Source organism: Apodemus sylvaticus, chromosome 19 (genome assembly GCF_947179515.1).
Source record: "Apodemus sylvaticus chromosome 19, mApoSyl1.1, whole genome shotgun sequence".
Lineage (NCBI taxonomy): Eukaryota > Metazoa > Chordata > Mammalia > Rodentia > Muridae > Apodemus > Apodemus sylvaticus.
This window is the reverse complement of record NC_067490.1, coordinates 18,863,173-18,880,454: the sequence shown is the minus strand read 5'-3', so window position 1 is coordinate 18,880,454 and position 17,282 is coordinate 18,863,173. Positions and strand designations below refer to the sequence as shown.

The 17,282-nt window shown below is 41.4% G+C and overlaps 1 protein-coding gene across 2 annotated transcripts in view; it reads left to right on the top strand.

Annotated features, from left to right (window-relative positions):
• The first annotated feature begins 5,498 nt into the window (after positions 1-5,498).
• Positions 5,499-17,282, top strand: part of Tmem26 (transmembrane protein 26) — a 53,569-nt gene continuing 41,785 nt past the window's right edge. The window contains exons 1-2 of one of the 2 annotated variants that reach the window (XM_052164631.1): positions 5,499-5,654; positions 5,930-6,316. In XM_052164631.1, coding sequence (XP_052020591.1) covers positions 6,126-6,316 — 191 coding nt within the window. In that variant the 5' untranslated portion in view covers positions 5,499-5,654; positions 5,930-6,125. Of the gene's footprint in view, positions 6,317-17,282 lie in introns of both variants that reach the window. The other variant, XM_052164630.1, reaches the window with a different exon arrangement.

Genomic DNA, 17,282 nt, shown 5'->3' with positions numbered 1-17,282 from the left:
ATCTATCTATCTATCTATCTATCTATCTATCTATCCATCCATCCATCCATCCATCTATCTATCTATCTATCTATCTATCTATCTATCTATCTATCTATCTATCTATCCATCTATCTATGTATCTATGTATCTATCTATCTATCTATCTATCTATCTATCTATCTATCTATCTATCTACCTACCTACCTATCTATCTATCTGCATAATGGTGGTTACCATCCCAGAAGAATGTGACTTCTGAGACCAACCTCTCTCTTTGGTAACCTCTAGATGGGTATGTAACCTTGGACTGTATTCCCACTGAAAACACACAGACATCTTCCCAATCACATAACAGGGTGAAGATAGCATGAAGCAGGGAACATATTCCATGTTAGCATGTAAATGCAGATATGAATGCTTCTACATGTATCAATCAGCATATCTGAGGTACATATACACACATATACGTATACATACATATATATGGACCATGGTCTGTTGGATTATATTGCTTCATTCAAGGTATGTCTTCTCTCTTGTTAAACTACTCTGAAATTAACATTCTATACATCTTCAACTACATCTATTATCTATATCTAATTTGTATCTAATCTATATCTATAGCTACAGCTACATCCATCTCTCTATATGTATCATCTATATCTAACTTATATCTATAGCTACAGCTAACTACATCTATATGTTTTATCTATAATATATATCCATATCCATCTATTTGTATCTCTATATCTCTATATCATCTGTATCTGTATCTCTATGTACATATCACTGTCATTGCTGTGATAAAAACCTCTTTCATAAGTAACTTAAGGAAGAAAAAAAAATCCCCCTTGATAGTTTGGGGGCTGTAGTCCATCATATTGGGGGTAATCTAGCAGAGGAACATGAGACGGTTGCTAGGAAACAGAGACAGAGGAAGCCCAGGGCTCAGCCACTCTACATTCTTCCCTTGTTTCTTCAGTCTTGGATTACAGACTATGGGATGGTGCTGTCTACCACTGAAGTAGGTCTTCCCTCTTTCGTTAAACTGCTCTGAAATTGCCCTAACATATACACTCAAAGGTGTGTTTCCCATATGATTCTAAGTCCAATTAAGATTTAAAAGCAGGTTACGGCAGCTTATTTCATCCTGAGGTCAATCCAGACACAGATTTTCAATGTCTTCAGAGAGCATCTTCAGTTGTTTGAGAATATATCAACTACAAAACACAGACATCGAAACATGGGACTGGGTAATGTGAGCAACCGAAAGGAAAAATTCAGGAGGACAGAATTATTTAAAAGCTGCAAATTATATTGTTAAAATAGTTTAAAAGGTGTTAGTCTACACCAAGCAAGAATAAACCAGTGTGAAAAATAAGATATCCATTCACGATTAAATAGCTTTTCACAAATTGAAATAAGTTGACAAGTTTCACTGCTGAAGCTTAATAATAGTCAAAAGATGAAGGTAGACGTGTTCAGAAATACCATTAGACTATAGATAAAAGAGACAAACAAAAGAAGGCGCTTGTCCTGTTTTGTTTTTGTTGCCGTGATTAAACACTAAGCTAACCAGTGCCTCCTGTGGAGGAGGCTTTAAGGTTATATATAAGGTTAAAAGGCTGTGAGGTTATATATAGTCCATGGAGAGAAACCAAGACAGGAACTTGAGGCAGGAACCTGGAAGTAGGAACTGAAGCAGAGACCATGGAGGAACCCTACTCACTGATTTGCTCCCCCTGGATTACTGGGTTGTCTTTCTTAGACAGCCAACATCCACCTGCCTAGGGAGGGCACCGCCCTCAGTGGACTGGGCTGGGTTCTATCAGTCATCAACCATGAAAGCACTCTACAGAGTAATCACATGGGGAGATTCTTCGATTTCCTCTTCTTAGGTATGTCAGGTTGATAGCTAAATCTAACTGTGACCACATTCTAGAAGGCAGTAAATGTAACCAAGTAACCAAAGAAAATCAGAATTTAGACCCAGCTGAAGTGGAAGAACATAAAATATGTTTTTAAAGGTGTAACCGTAGCCGCCAGAAAAAGGATAAGTAAAGGGTGTCGGTTGAGACTAATTCCTCTGAGGAATAGGTGTGCACTATTAGATAGTAATTGACTTTTTCCATCGTCTTGCACATGCAGACACACATTTATGCATCAAAATGATATCTAAAAATATGCACATGAAGTTAAGGAAGGAATAGAGATTGCCACTCCAGAGGAATGCGACTTCTGAGACCAACCTCTCCCTTTGATAACCTCTGGATGGAGATGTAACCTTGGACTATATCTCTTCCATAAACATACATACATACCATCACATACCAGGCTGAACGCAGCATGAGTCAGGGATACCTGCACCATTACAAGTATTCTATGTTAGCATGTAACAGAGATATGAACAGCTCTACATGTGTCAGTCAACATACCTGCCGTCCTTCACTCCATGGCTGCTCAAAAAGCTCTTCCCAGAATCCCATGTTGGAGGCCCCAGAGAGCTGCACTACAGTACTCCTTGTGTAAGGACTGTGGAAAGTGACTGAATCGCCATTCAGTCAACTGGCAGTCTATGCCGTGGCTGGTGACATGACCTACTGAGTGACTATCTCCTCACTGTAACAAGATACTCAATTTGAACTATGCAAGAGAGGTACGATGTATTGTGGCTCATGGTTTCAGAATTTTCGTTAGTGCTTGACTGACTTCAAGCCCAGGGCAAGGATATCATAAAGAAAACAGAGTAGCCGGGCGGTGGTGGCGCACGCCATTAATCTCAGCACTTGGGAGGCAGAGGCAGGCAGATTTCTGAGTTTGAGACCAGCCTGGTCTACAGGGTGAGTTCCAGGACAGCCAGGGCTACACAGAGAAACCCTGTCTCAAAAAGCCAAAAGAGAGAGAGAGAGAGAGAGAGAGAGAGAGAGAGAGAGAGAGAGAGAGAGAGAGAAGAAAGAAAGAAAGAAAGAAAGAAAGAAAGAAAGAAAGAAAGAAAGAAAGAAAGAAAGAAAGAAAGAAAGAAAGGAGAAAGAAAGAAAGAAAGAAAGAAAAAACAGAGTAAAGCAAGTTAGTGTCACTCATCCATATGTGACAGCAAACAGGGAGTGAAGACATGATACCCCTTTAATCTCATATCCTGTGACACATCTTCAAATCGGGCTCCAGTTTTTGCCATCGCTACTATCTTCCAGGGGTCGACCCAGTCAAGAGTCCATACACAAATCAACCCATCGTTTACATCAGAGCCACTCGTATGCACCCAGCAACACCATCAACTTAGGACTGGGCCTTCAACGCATGGGCCTCTGGGGAATGTTCCAGGCACAAGCCATGAGTCCTGGTATCTAGCATTAAAGGAAGTGAATTGAATCCCTTTCCAACTTGAAACATCTGGCCAGAAGCCAACAAGGTCAGAGTTGCCGGGCAATGGTCCAAAACCTGTGACTCCAAAAAGACGGATGCTGTTCAAGCCCACAGTCCGCCTGACCCGCTCATCTGCGTTCTGGGTTCTCTCAGAGTCTATCACTACTTTAGAGCCTGCGTTCCCTCCCAGAAGCTACTCCTCTTCCTTGAATTGGGGAAAAGGCTCTACCTTGAAACCCACCCAAATCACAGTGTTTCAAAAGGGAGTTTGACAAAGAACTGTATTCACTTTGCATTAGAAGGGAAGACGGCTCTGCTGACAGCTAAGGAGAGCTGATGGGAGGTGGCGGGTTGCCTTTTGTGATAACCCAAGCTGATACCAAAAGGACTGTGTATTGACACTGAGACTCTTTGTCAAGCTGTGCGGACATTCTAAATTGCTTAGTGTTTTTAAACATTTAAAACACGTGATTGAAGATCCCCAGATATTTCCCAAAGCCCCTTCCCTAGTTAGATAGATGTAGAAGGGAAAGAGAATTTTTAAGGTATCTTTAACGACAATTTTTGACCTTCAGATCCAGACAAATCAGAAATAGTTGGAAGAGAAATATTTAGAAGACACTGACTGCCCCTGGCTGTATGGCCTTTCTGGAGGGTCCTTGCCAGTATGGATGGAGGACAGAGAAGTTCCTGTCAGCATGAGGCCGATGATGTGTCTCTGTTGGTCGCTCCTTGGCATCCCCATGTTGAACAAAGAAAACCTCGCACTAGGGAAGATAAATTCTGGGTCTCCATAGATCAGGATACAAGACTGTCCCTTTATACTCACATGTGAGCACAGTCAAAGCATTATTATTCAAGCTACAAATGGCCAAGCACTTCCCTATCCAAGTTAGGTTGAGAGAGACAGCCAACCATCCCCTCACTAGAGCATCCGATCTCAGGCCCCCATGGTTTTTGAGCCCTAATACCACCAGGACCACCTAAATCAAGCCCAGATACTTTATAATAAGTCATTCCTGACATTTAAAAACTTTTCTAACACTCTTACCAATCCAGTGTAGTTTCCATAGAGTGTCTTTCTCCAGGAAACCATAGTAAATCCAATTTATTTGGCTCTAGGGGGATTAGCTTGGTTTTTGCTGAAGGCTTTGACAAGTCTTAGGAACACTGTGGCTCTCTCCTCCCTTGCTGATTTTCCTTGTCTTAAACACTAAAGAGTAGTGCCTTCCATATTCCTGGCAATAATCTCTATGTTCTCTACCTATGACCCTGTACAGGATGCTTTCTATGAGTCTCTGATGACATTCCCTGGAGACTTTTCTTTTGATTTCTTGTATGGACAAGAGAGTACTCCTGCTTCACAGAGCTGGGACTGTAGCTTTCTAAATTCTCTTTGTAACCAGAGAGCAAATTAGCAGCCCAGAGCTTTGAAGGCCCTAGGTAAACCTGGCAAGATTTCAATAACTTAGGTCACCTCCCCATTTTTACAATTGTCTCTCCTAGCTGTATAGCCTCTCAATTTACAAACATAGCTTTTCTACATATATTTCACTGAGATATTGAATCCATTTTCTTTAAAAAAAATCTGCAAAACAAATAATAATAAAAAGCCTGGAGGACAGAAAACAAAGAAATAAACAAACAAACAAAAAATCACACGGGGCTTTGAAGCCCTGACTTCAGTTCTCTCTTTGCCTCTGAGAATGGAAAACTAACTCACAAATCTTCATCTAAAGAGTTCTGGATCCCAAAGCTGTACCTCACCTACTCATAAGGATCATCTCCACTTCCCCCTCCACCTCCACTTCCCTCACCCCCTCCACCTCCCCCCAAGCTCTCTCGCCCTGCCCCCATGCTAGATAAGAACTCTAAGACCAAGCTACAGCTGCAACCTTCCTTTAATAATTTTCGAGTTATGGTTTCGCACCGTAGCCCAGGCTGGCCTCGAATTCACAGCAATCCTCCTGCCTCCACCTCCCGGAGTGGGGGTGGGGAGTAGGAACCACCACCTAAGAATAAGTAGTACACTAGAGTTACCCATCTCTAAATGAGATGCTGAGAAAGGCAGACTGTTGGTTGACCTGTGGTTCCGGGGAAGTTTCAATTCTTCAAACTTGGAGGGGGAAAAAAAAATCCAAGAAAACAAAACAACAACAACAAAAAAACCCCTTCAGTTCTAAAACTGCTTGGACAGCAGATTCTTTTGGTTCTCCTGAGTCCCAGCTTCGAGGCGTCGCGAGGGCCAGTTGTGCTCCTCTGAATGTGGGAGCGATCTGGAGAACACTTGAGAAAAAGCAAAGAGAGGAGTGAGCGCTGTGCTTTTCCCCTTTTGTGTCCTGCATCAGCATCTTGGCCATCCGCTCACCTCCACCTCCTTGGAGTGGGGTGGGGGGCATTCTTATGGACTCCCTGGGGTCCTGGGGGGTGGAGACGAGGGCAGGAATGGAGGCCGGCTCCCAGCATCTGCAGGAGGATGGGCTGTGCTAAAGAGTAACACCCGAGGGAGGCTGGGTGGTGCAGCCCCAGTTGCCTGCAGAGCCCAGCAGCCAGGAGAAGCTGGCTTTGGATTCTGTCTTTGAAGAGTTCTCTGGAAGTTGGAGGGGCGGGGCAAGCGGCGCTCTCCTGTCCTACTGAAGTCTTGCGCGGGAGTGTGAGCGAGAACTCTGCCGGCAATCGCAATCCCAGGGCTGTCCCGCTCCTGAGCTGAGGTAGACACCGGGTGCTGCCCACGGGGTCGGTAGGGCGCAGGCGCCGGGCTGGCAGAGCGCAAGGGCAGAATGGAGGGGCTGGTCTTGCTCAAGGCCCTGGTCACCCGGCTGCTGTTCCTGTTGCATTCCCTGGTCGCCGTCTGGAGAGTGACCTGGGTGAAGGAAGAGCACCGTTACTGGCTGCTGGCCCTGCTCAACCTCTTGCTGGTTCTGGAGACAGTACTCACCCTCAAGTTCAAACGCGGCAGAGGCTACAAATGGTGAGAGTGCCTTGGGAAGGGAGGGCGCACAGGGTCCCGGGCATTGTTCGTCATGGTCCTAGCAGGCGGCACCAAAACCTTGTGTCCGATGTTTGTGGTTTCCTCGCTAGCATTTGGATCCTCTTTGGTTCTCCGTGGAGTTTGGCCGGCAAGTGGGATATCGGTGCATCTTTTAGGCATGCCAGTGGTACCTTGGGTCCCAGGGCAGCGCTGGGAAGGCTGGATCCCAGACGGATGGATCTAATTGGCTGATCAGTTAAAACCGTCTATGCTAGAGGAGTGGAGCTGATCACTGGATGCCCTGCTTTCTTAAGTTGGAGTGTGAGCCAGGGACCTGTCATGGATGTACGTGCAAGAATCGGGATGCCTTGTGGGGCATCTGCTATCCATGCAGAGCTGAGCGCTCCTGAAGCCTCTGCCGCACAGTGTCGCCCCTCCTCCCCTCTCCCCCCAGCACCTTTGGTTTTAGCCTCTTCCATTCTCTACAGCCTTCACTGTGCCTGAGGTTTTTAGCCACTTCCAATTTCTTCCAACCTCAAACGTCCCTGGTTCTCCAGTTTCAGGTGTCTGGGTTTGGTGGCTTACTTTACCCAGCATGGTTTGTGCTACAGACCCTGGGGGAGGCACCAGCAGGTAGTGGTTTTATCTTAACCTCAGCATTGAAACTCAGGGTTCCGCTGGCGGCTGCAATTCCCCCAATAGACCCAATGCAAACGGAAAAACTAACACAAAGGTTGCCTGTCCATTTTCAAGAAGCACCCACAGATGTTCACCCTTACTTTCCAGGGCAAAGTTGTGCCTTTTTCTATCCCCTAAAGAGGAGAAAGTAGTATTAGTTTGTTAGTTAATTGCATGCACTTTGCTGTTGTATTAGCTGTCATGTTCAGGGACAGAGAAGCCCCCTCAGCATCAGAGTGCAGAAAAGGTTATAAATTTCATCGTCACTGTGGGGAAAAAATGGGCTAACTTTGAAGTTGATGTGAACTTGACTTAAAATCTCTGCTCTTGAAAAATGTCTAGAATTGTCAATGCTGAAGTTCTTGGAGGGATCGGGATAGGTAGGAAAGCCAGGACCTGCATGGTACTTCCTAAAATCCCTTCCAAGGACAGTTTATTTAAGCACCAGGCACTTGCTGCAATTTCTAATCTGACTTCTTGATATCACAAAGAAAAATCCCATTCACTTCCCCAAAGAAATTGATGGCTCATATAGGGGAGAAACAAAAGAGGAGAAAATGTAAATTCATCCCACACTCCTATCACAGATAAATCTGAGATTTGTTGTTGTTGTTTTTGCATGGTTGAAATACACTAGAGTAGACATATCTTCTGTCACAGGAGGAAGTCTGAAGCCAAAAACTGTCCCATGTGAAGCACTCCTGACATCAACCATGAGTGCTTCTGGGACAAATGTCAACCTCAGACTCAGAAAGGAGCCAGCTCAGCAAAACCTGAAGTAACCCTTTAGTCCTCAAGAGTAGGCCAAAGCCATTCTGGGCTGATAGACCATGGCCTCTCATGTGCAGTGTGACTGACTGCTGATTCAGTCTGTTGTGGCATTTCTACCCAAGAAAAGAGAAATCATCTGGACAAAATGTCTATGTGTCAGTGAGTCAGATTTCTGGGCAACTGTAGCTGGACTGGATTTAAGATGAAGGCTGCACAACTGGACTTAAAATGGGGTAGGCGGTGGGCATTCCTTCTAATTTACTGTGTGACCCCAAGGAAGTTACCTGGTATCTGTAAGCTTCAGTTTCAGATCTGAAAATATATATTTCACAGGTTGTTGAAGAATTACATGAACATATGTATGTTGATGGCTAATGAATCATAAGAGGTTTTCTTTATCTTCTGTTTTTTCCTTTTGTTCATATTAAAACATTCTATATTAAAATATCAGCTAGACACATTTTGTTCTTGTGCAAGTCAAGGAACTTTAACAGAAGGACTAGTCAATAAATCTTTGGTTCAGAGTACAAAAACACATAAACAATCTTTGATTTCAAACTGGAGACCTGTGCCATGTGTAGTACATTTGAACACGGACTCAGAGCAAGTTTGCTGGTTTGATATCCATCCCAATTCATATTTGAAAGTAAGCAGAGAAAAAAAGTAGATACATCTGGCTTATTATAAAAATTCAGGAACAAATGAGTGTTTGCAAAACGGTACAAATGACCCACTCATAATTCCTCCCAATGCCCACCCCACACTTTGATATTATCATACATACGCCCTAAGCCAGTCTGCAAAGATGGTCATTTGCACTGTAAATAAAAACCATAGGCAAATATGAGAAAAGTAAAACTCATGGGCGGCTAAAAATATACATGAAATGATCCTTGAAATATTAGGACAATGAGATGGGTTTTGATTTAGGACCTTTTGCATTCTAGCTAGGTTAGAGTTTTCTGAGGAAAATACTGCATACTCATTTGCTATTTGACGGTGTTTAGAACAGTTTTCTATCCAAACTTTCCAGCCGGCAGAACCAAAGAGAAGAAAATCCAACACTGCAGTAATATTTCTGCTTACCACATACAGTAAAACATAACACATATCTATGTGGCAAAATGGTAATTTTATTTAGTTGTATGTATAGATTCACCTGAACTGAGATAATTAAATAGGTAAACTTTTTGAACCATGGGCCTTATATTTTGGAACTTGCTCATAGAACGAAAAGTATCTCTATGTTGAAAAATGAGCAAAACTATTAACATCCCATCATATTGGGGGAAAACAAAGCTAAAAACACCATGATTCACATAAAGGACTAATTGAGAAATTACGGTTTATTTATACTGATACTCTTGAAAAGGGTGTGGTAGACTTTATGCCACTATCCAAGAGGGCTAGCCACAGTGTATCGTTAGGACACTGCAGGTATAGACTTCTTCACCATGGCTTATTTGTTACAAGAATGGCCTTGGAGGAGAAGTGTATGTTTTACAATCGGAGACACTTGTTATTTCCATCCAAGAGGAAGAAAGTAGCTGACGAGAACAATTCCAGAGAAGAAGAAAGGGGAAGAAGAGGAAGAGGAATTACTTACATAACCCTTATATTTTCTTCATCCTATGAATTGTCATTTGTGTAAAATCAAAGCACACAAGACAGGGTTTCAGTTGCTTTGCAGATAACAGAGCCAGAGGGGAAGAGTCCATCTCAGAAGCTGCAGTTCTCCCATATTAAAAGACCCATCAAATCCAATAGAATCCAAACTGATGGCTAGAACAGAGTAGAGCAAAGAGTTCAGCTCAAGCCTGCAGGCAGAGGTTAGCATGCCCATGCAGGGAGTAGAAACCGCTTACAATGGCTATTAACACCCATGGACTTCCTTTGATCTATTCAAGCTAATCTAAATAATATTCATCTTGTTAATATTTAAACCCGAACCCTAAAAAGCTAAAAAGAGGGATTTGGCACAAGTTCCAGTGCTGTAAAGGTCAGTGGGGATTTAATTTCCTAATGTAGCAAGCGTGCACACGTCTCCAAGGACATCGTCCCAACCCCTTGGAAGGGGAATGTGGAACTAGATGCTGAGACAGCTGCTCAGGGACAAGGAGCATTACAGCATCCCGGATAACCTGCCAGCTGGAATCCTATAGAATCCGGAGGGCGGATCTGTGACACACCCTTGTGAAACCCATGAGGAATGCAAGGGGAACTCGTTCTTCGCTCCCCTCCCCCCACCCGGTGGTACCTGATGTCTTCACTTCATGTTTCTGCAAGATGGAAATCAACATCACATAGCCTAATACTTTTCTCGATATTTTTTTTTTTTTATTTTCAGTTGTCTGGGCAACGATCCAATGGATCTGAGAATTATCATTTAGGTAAAATCAAGCACAAGACAATATTTCAGTTGCTTTCCCAGCCAATAGTGATAAAAAGATTCCTCCAGGGATAGAAAAATTACCCAAGATTGTGACAAGTTTGAAGCCTGTTCTCTTGGAAGCAGGCAGTATCTTGGAATATAAAAAGTTTCAAGTTGAATTTACTGTCAAAAGTACAGAATTTTAAACACAGATCTTCCTTCATCCAAACATCAATAATACAAAGAAATTTTTTTGAGCTTTTGAGGTAGTAGATAGTGACCCTTCTTGTCTTTCCTTTCTGTTTCCTTAATGATAAGGCAAGAACTATTTTTGTGTGTGTGTGTTTGTTTTGTTTACTAGACAGTTCAATGTCATCCTGGTGACCTTTAACCTGTGCTGTTTTTTTCTTCCCCTGAGTGTTATGATTATTGGCATATGCCATCAAACCAGGCTTGACAACTATTCGTGTGGCAATTAACAGTGATATTATGTAAATACTGGGCCTGAAATTTGTTGCTGTTGTTGTTCTATTGAAGGAATTACATGATTTTACAATCCATGTTTATATTTCTTCATCTACAAAAATACAAATAAATATTGAAGCTTACAAAAAGGAAAGTAAGAAAATTGCATGAATGTTTTTCTAAAGGGATTTCATTCTTATTTTATTATTTTTTTTTAATTTGGTTTTTTTCTCTATATAGCCCTGGCTGTCCTGGAACTCACTCTGTAGGCCAGGCTGGCCTCGAACTCAGAAATCTGCCTGTCTTGCCTCCCAAGTGCTGGGCTTAAAGGTGTGTACCACCACTGCCCGGCTTCATTCTTATTAATTATATAAAAATAGTACACTTAACATTTTATATATTTCTGCACAACTACAATTGAATTCTTACTCAATGGTCAATGACTAACTCATGATAATAAAATATACCTAATTAGCAATCACCGAATGCCTGAAACGTTTAAATAAAAGGGAGTATTTTGATTAAGGGCACAAGTGTATGGAATGAGAATCATTACGACTCTTTAGCATTTGCCAAGTTTCAGAGTCTGCCAGATTCCCCAAACATCGGTGATCCCGTATAATGCAGCAAACACAGCGATTGCTTTAGTTTTCCCTTTTTACCATTTTCATGAGGGAAACTGAGGCACAGAGTTGCTAATCTTTTCACCTAGGCTCCCAGCGTTGGGACCGAGGAGTATAGGAGTCAGGAAGGATTTGAGCTTTCTTCCTTGTCTCCCACAGTCTTCAATATCTCAGAGGAGTCAAAGCGTGGTGAGCAATAGAAGAGAGGAGAAGGAAAATCAGGGCCTTTGAGCAGCAAGGGAATCAATCAAAAGGGCTGAGACCCGCAACTGAAGGGAGGATGCAAAGCCCAGATCAACTGAGGATGCTCCCAGCTGGCAGAGCTCAGAAACGTGATCAACCTTCATACAAGCACAATGAAGGTCAACACCCCTTGTCTGTAGAAGACATGCAAATGTGGAAGGCAGTGAAATAATAGGGGAAGTAAGTTCCTGCCCTGCGACACGTCACGTGTTTGAATCAAGGGAGTCAGAAAATGATTAAGGAATTGCTGTAACTGATAAACCAATGAGCTAACATATCAGTGAACAGACACTTGCTATAAACAACGGATGCCTGTGTGGTGTACGGAATGAGAAACACTCAGGCTCTGATTGGTAGCTGGAGGGGCTCCTTAGAGATTGTGATATCTGTGCAGAGGTTATAGGAGTGAAGAGGTCTGTATTCCTTATGTTTCTCTCACTGTGAAAAAACACCAGGGCCAAGGCATCTTACAGAACAGTTTGGCTTCTGATCCCATAACGGTAGGGACAGCATGGCAGGAGGCCACAGGCATGGTGGCAGGAGCTGGAAGTTGAGAGCTCGAATCCTGAACCACAGACACAGATCAGAGAGATTGAGCTGGAAACTGTACCCAGGCTTTTAACCTCAAAGCCTCCCTCGGTGATGTACTTCCTATAGCATGGCCACACTTCTTAAAACCTCCCCAACTGGAGACCAAGTATTCAAATGCCTTGGACTGTGGGAGATGTTTCTCATTCAAACCACCACAAGGACAAGCATATTAGAATCATCCAGGGAGAAAAAAATTAATCAGAACGGATAATCCTATGTGCTTTGAGATATCGATAAAGCATTGGCAAATGACTGTGTCATCTTTTTTGCTCTGTTCCTTTAGCAAAACAGCAATATTTGGTTTTCCCCTTGGTCTATGTCCTATGGAGTCTCAGGTTCTTGGCCATCTTAGCAGTAGCAGGCATGGGTTTCATCTCATGGAGTGGGCCTTAAATCCAACCAGATAGTGTTTTTTGCCTTTAATACCATTGATATTTGGAAACCCAGATGCAGTGAAATAGAGGGGCATTTGAAGGGAGACCCATGGTCTACCAGATGGTCAACTTGGGCCATGGGAATTCTCTCAAGAGATAGACTATGCTGGGCCTGAACTCCCTTGCTGCTCATATTTCCTGAAAGTTCTTCATATCTTTAGTTCTTTCCATAACAATTTTATGGCTAATCAGATTTTTCCAGCCCCATCTGCAGGGAGTAAGTATATATCCCTGAGACTCAAGACATGAGCTTCTGTATTCTTGGTACTTGTAGAGATGCGCTTGAGGAGATGCGTGTTCTGTATCTGGAGTCACAATCTCGGTGTAGAAAGTTGAGTTAAGGTTACGGTGATTTTGGAAACACACTGAATGCCTCCCTTCCTGTGACATGGCTTTGTGTCATTCTTGTGGAGATTCAATCCCAGTTTTCCCCTTATATTGCTTCTGTGATGACCTTTCAAGGTAAAGTCACTGTTTCATGATGAACTGGGGACAGAAGTAATTGTCATACTTGAATAAGAGTTGGGTATCAAGGAAATTGAAGCGCTGACTGATGACCAAGCTTCATGCATGAGAATACACAATGATAACTTATAGAACGGAAATCAAGGTGATGGCCATCTTCAGAGATTTCCTTTCTTTTTTTTCTCATGTCTTTGGGGGTGGGGAGAAAAAATCAATACAAATAGCTCAAATACATCAGCACAAAAATATTCTAACTTTAAAATTTTAGGTACTTCTTCACCCCGCAGTGACATTATTACTTACACAGAACTGGGACAAATGTGAACTGTTTAATTTTCTCGATCATTAGAAAATTCACATCAAGGGTGAGCTCCTTGTGTGGGTACCCTATACTTCTTTATAAAGTCTTTGGAAGTATTAGCATTGAGAAACCAAAGCCCCAGTCTCCCAATGTATCAACTGTATCAACAATGTAACAAATGTATCAATTACATTTGTTATGCAAAGCCAGTGTTTCTTTTCCTCTAAAAATCATAATGCATGTACCATAAGAGGTATCTGTTTGAAGGTCACATAGAAATGATATTTAGAACAGAGGAAGTTACTCATACAAAGTGACAAAGTGGCAGAGTACATGGTGACTCTGTTCCTTTGCTCTAAATGTAAATTTGTTACATATATATCCACATATATATTTATATACATATATACACACTATATGTGTGTATATATATAACACATATGTGTATACATATATAATATATGTGTATATATATTTATATATATGCATATATTAGAAGGGTGTTATATTTTAATTGTGGTTTATGTGTTCAGCCTCAAAAAGTTGGATGACTGTGTATTAAAGATTAATAATTCTTAAGAGAATGAAACTTTTCCTCTAACTTGCACTACCATCTCTGGTTGAGTTATTTGTAATTTCTCTGCTTTCTATTTCCCTGGGTGTATTTATTGTCATATATAATATTGTGGTTCACTTAGATTAGCCACCTGACAACTTTGTTGGGCTATTCTTGAGTAGTCTCTGGTGATATACTGAGGAGGAAGATGTCGGTGACCATTACAGGGTTACAATGGGGTGATAACAGTCATCAGCTGTGGAACGTTGGGGACATACCAAACTTTATACATACCCATTATCTTCTGTAGTCCTCAAAAGATCTTTAGAATTAATTTACCTCTTAAATTCCATCATAGTGTGATTTTACCAATGCATGGCAAAGTAACTCGACTAATGTCTCAGACAGTGACAGTAAACCAAGATTTCCTTTTCATTGTCTCTTCTTGTTTTGAGGGATAGGGTATTTTCCTTAAGACAGGAAAGTTCATGATAAACACACAGATCACACATTCATGTGAAAGCAGATGCCTTTGTAAAGACTAAATAGGTTATAAAGAAAAGAGAGACAGATTCTAGACAGCTTCAGTTTGGTTCTCTAAGGAAAGACTCAACCTTGTCTACAGAAGCGAGTAAACATATACTATTATCTTTATGTATAAGGAAGTAAATTATATTATTACATACATAACATTCATAATGTATTTTATTTATCACAAACCACAAAATTCCTATAATCATGACCAATTTAATTTCACTTATGCCTTAGTAAACAAACATTTATTCTCAGTAAACAAGCCTTCCTCACACAAGATGTTGCCATGTTTCTGAAGGAATCTGAGGTTTGTCAAGCTACATGCGTGTGCATGCAAAGTGACACAAGGGGAAACAAAGACTCTCCAGCAAATTATGTCTGTGGTGCAGGAGGACTGGACAGCCAAGATATAGCAGTAAAGGCAGCTGTTGTCCAAGGGAGAAGAGACAGAAGGACACGGATTGAGGACCTGTCATGACGGTGCTGATGTCCGAGGGAAGAGAATAGAGTTCCTGACACAGGCTGAGGAAATTCTGGTGACAGGGATCCTCAAGATAGGACTCAGAACCTGTTCATGTAGAAAAATGGCAGTTTCCTCTGCTCAGAAATTTTGTGTTAAGAATTATACATGGGTCCTCAAATTTATCCATACCTTTCCCCGGTCAAGATCCCCAAGTTCAAATATTTTTTATCTGATTGTAATAGAGTTGGCCTTACTTCAAATGTGCTTTGGGAACTTTTGAGATGGAGTAAGGAATTTTGAGATTGAGTACAGTGTGGGGAGAACAAGTTTTCCTTCCCACTTACATCATAATTTGCGAGTATGGTTTTGATTTGAAGAAATATTAACAACACTGAAATTTGTCATTCGGAATTTTAACATTCACCTTCAGAATTATCTCTCTGGACAAAACCTTTGTGTGAGCAGTCCTTGAAGAAAGTTAAGTACAGTGAATGATTCTATTGCAATGTGTAGTCCGTTCCCAATCTTTTCAGAATCCCTCTCTCCTCTCTTGCTAGTGCCTACTTTGTAGACTTGTATGGAATAAGTTAAAAAAAAAAAAAGAAGAAGAATCTATCATCTAATTGAAAGTCATTCAAATATGCCCAGTATACTTTTGGTGGTGGGGGGGAGCCTTCCCATGTGTTTATTCCCACACAGTAATGGCCTTCCTTGCCTGTTGAAGGCACACACAAGAGATCTGAAAACAGGGGGAGAGGAGAGGGGTATGTTACTTAAAAAATAAATGTATGCTGGCTGTGGTCAAGACACAAGTTCTTAGGAGTTCAGAAGCTGTAGCTCTGCAGACTAGAGATCATTTACTATGTGATAGGACGTGACAGACGGGCAGGTCACAGAGGCTGAGATGTCGGCAACCATAAGTTCCCTGACACTCACAGAAGGCCCTTGCTGAGGAGCCAAGATGGAAGTCACACAGGCTGAAGTCCACCCAGAGAAACCAGCCCACTTACAAAGGGTCCAAGAAATCTTTAAATCACAACTCAGGGCCTCAGAACAACTGGGCATGGCTTCTAAGTTTCTAAGTTTTAGCATCAGATTTTGAAGCTTGAGTGTATAATCCTTGTATCTCTACCCTGTTCTGTCGAGTGTAAAATGCCATGAAGTGAAAAGGAAATTAGATCAATATTCATGAAGAAGTAATTTCTGCACGGTATTTTTTGCTTCATTTAAATATTAAATATTACCCACATCAACATTTGTATATATGATTAGAAGCCAGAACATTAAAAAAAGAATGTAACAAGTGATATTTGGTTAATTTCCCACTTTATGTATGTATACATATATTTATATATATATATGTGTATTATATATAATGTTCTATGCATAAAATGAATAGGTGCTATATTTTCAATAAGAAAAGAACAATAATTGTCATTTCAGAAAGAGCAAAATGGAATCCTAATTCTAGGCTAATGCTGAATTGAAATAAATAAAATCCACTCCAGCCTTAACGTGCTAAATGTCACGACATAATCATTCTATGAAAAGCATTATAATTTGTGGAAATGACTACTTTGTATGATAAATAGCATTTTAGTTTTAGCATGAAATGAAAAGAACGTAGGGAGTACATCTTTTGAACTGCATAGCTGGATGCGACTCTGTGTACTTACAGCCCCAACACCAGGAAGGTGGAGGTTGAAGGATCAGGGGGTTCAAGGCCAGCCTGAACTCTCTGAGACCCTGCTTTAAAACAAAAAATAAAATAGGGAGAGAGCTCAGAGTGGTGTTGTGCAAGGCATCCATGGATGTGCACATGGTCTAGAAATGAGATCAAGTAAACAAATTTGTTAATAGACTAATAATTACATAACTGTACAAAGGAAAAATGTACAAGGTATTTCTTTGGAGAGAACTTGTCCTGGGAAAGAAATGTTCAAAGGAAGCTTTAATTTAGAAAACACAGTGGAGCAAGATAATTTGGTGTGGTAGAGAAAAGCTGTGTCCGGCACCTTTAATTTTCTGACCAGATAGCATTAATTGAGATTTATAACACATTTGAATTTCTCCAAGCAGCGAGTTCCTTGGTGCTGGCCTAGTGTCAGTTCTACAAACATTTCACTCTCGGATCTTTTGTCAGCTTTAAGTGATATATGTCATTGTCCGGCAATATAATGTGTGGTATTTTTATAAATAACTGTCTAGAAACCCAAATCATTTGATTTGAAAACTGGTTAGGTCCTCTTGAGGCATTATTCATTAAGCAAGTTGCTTGGAGCCTAATTATTCCCAAAGCCATCACAACACACACACACACACACACACACACACACGCACACGCACGCGCACGCACGCACACACACACACACACACACAGCACAATTATCTGGTAGCTCTTAGGAAAATGCATGAGAATTAATTCAAACTCTCCTTGGTTCCAAAACTAAATAGAATTAATGGCATAATAT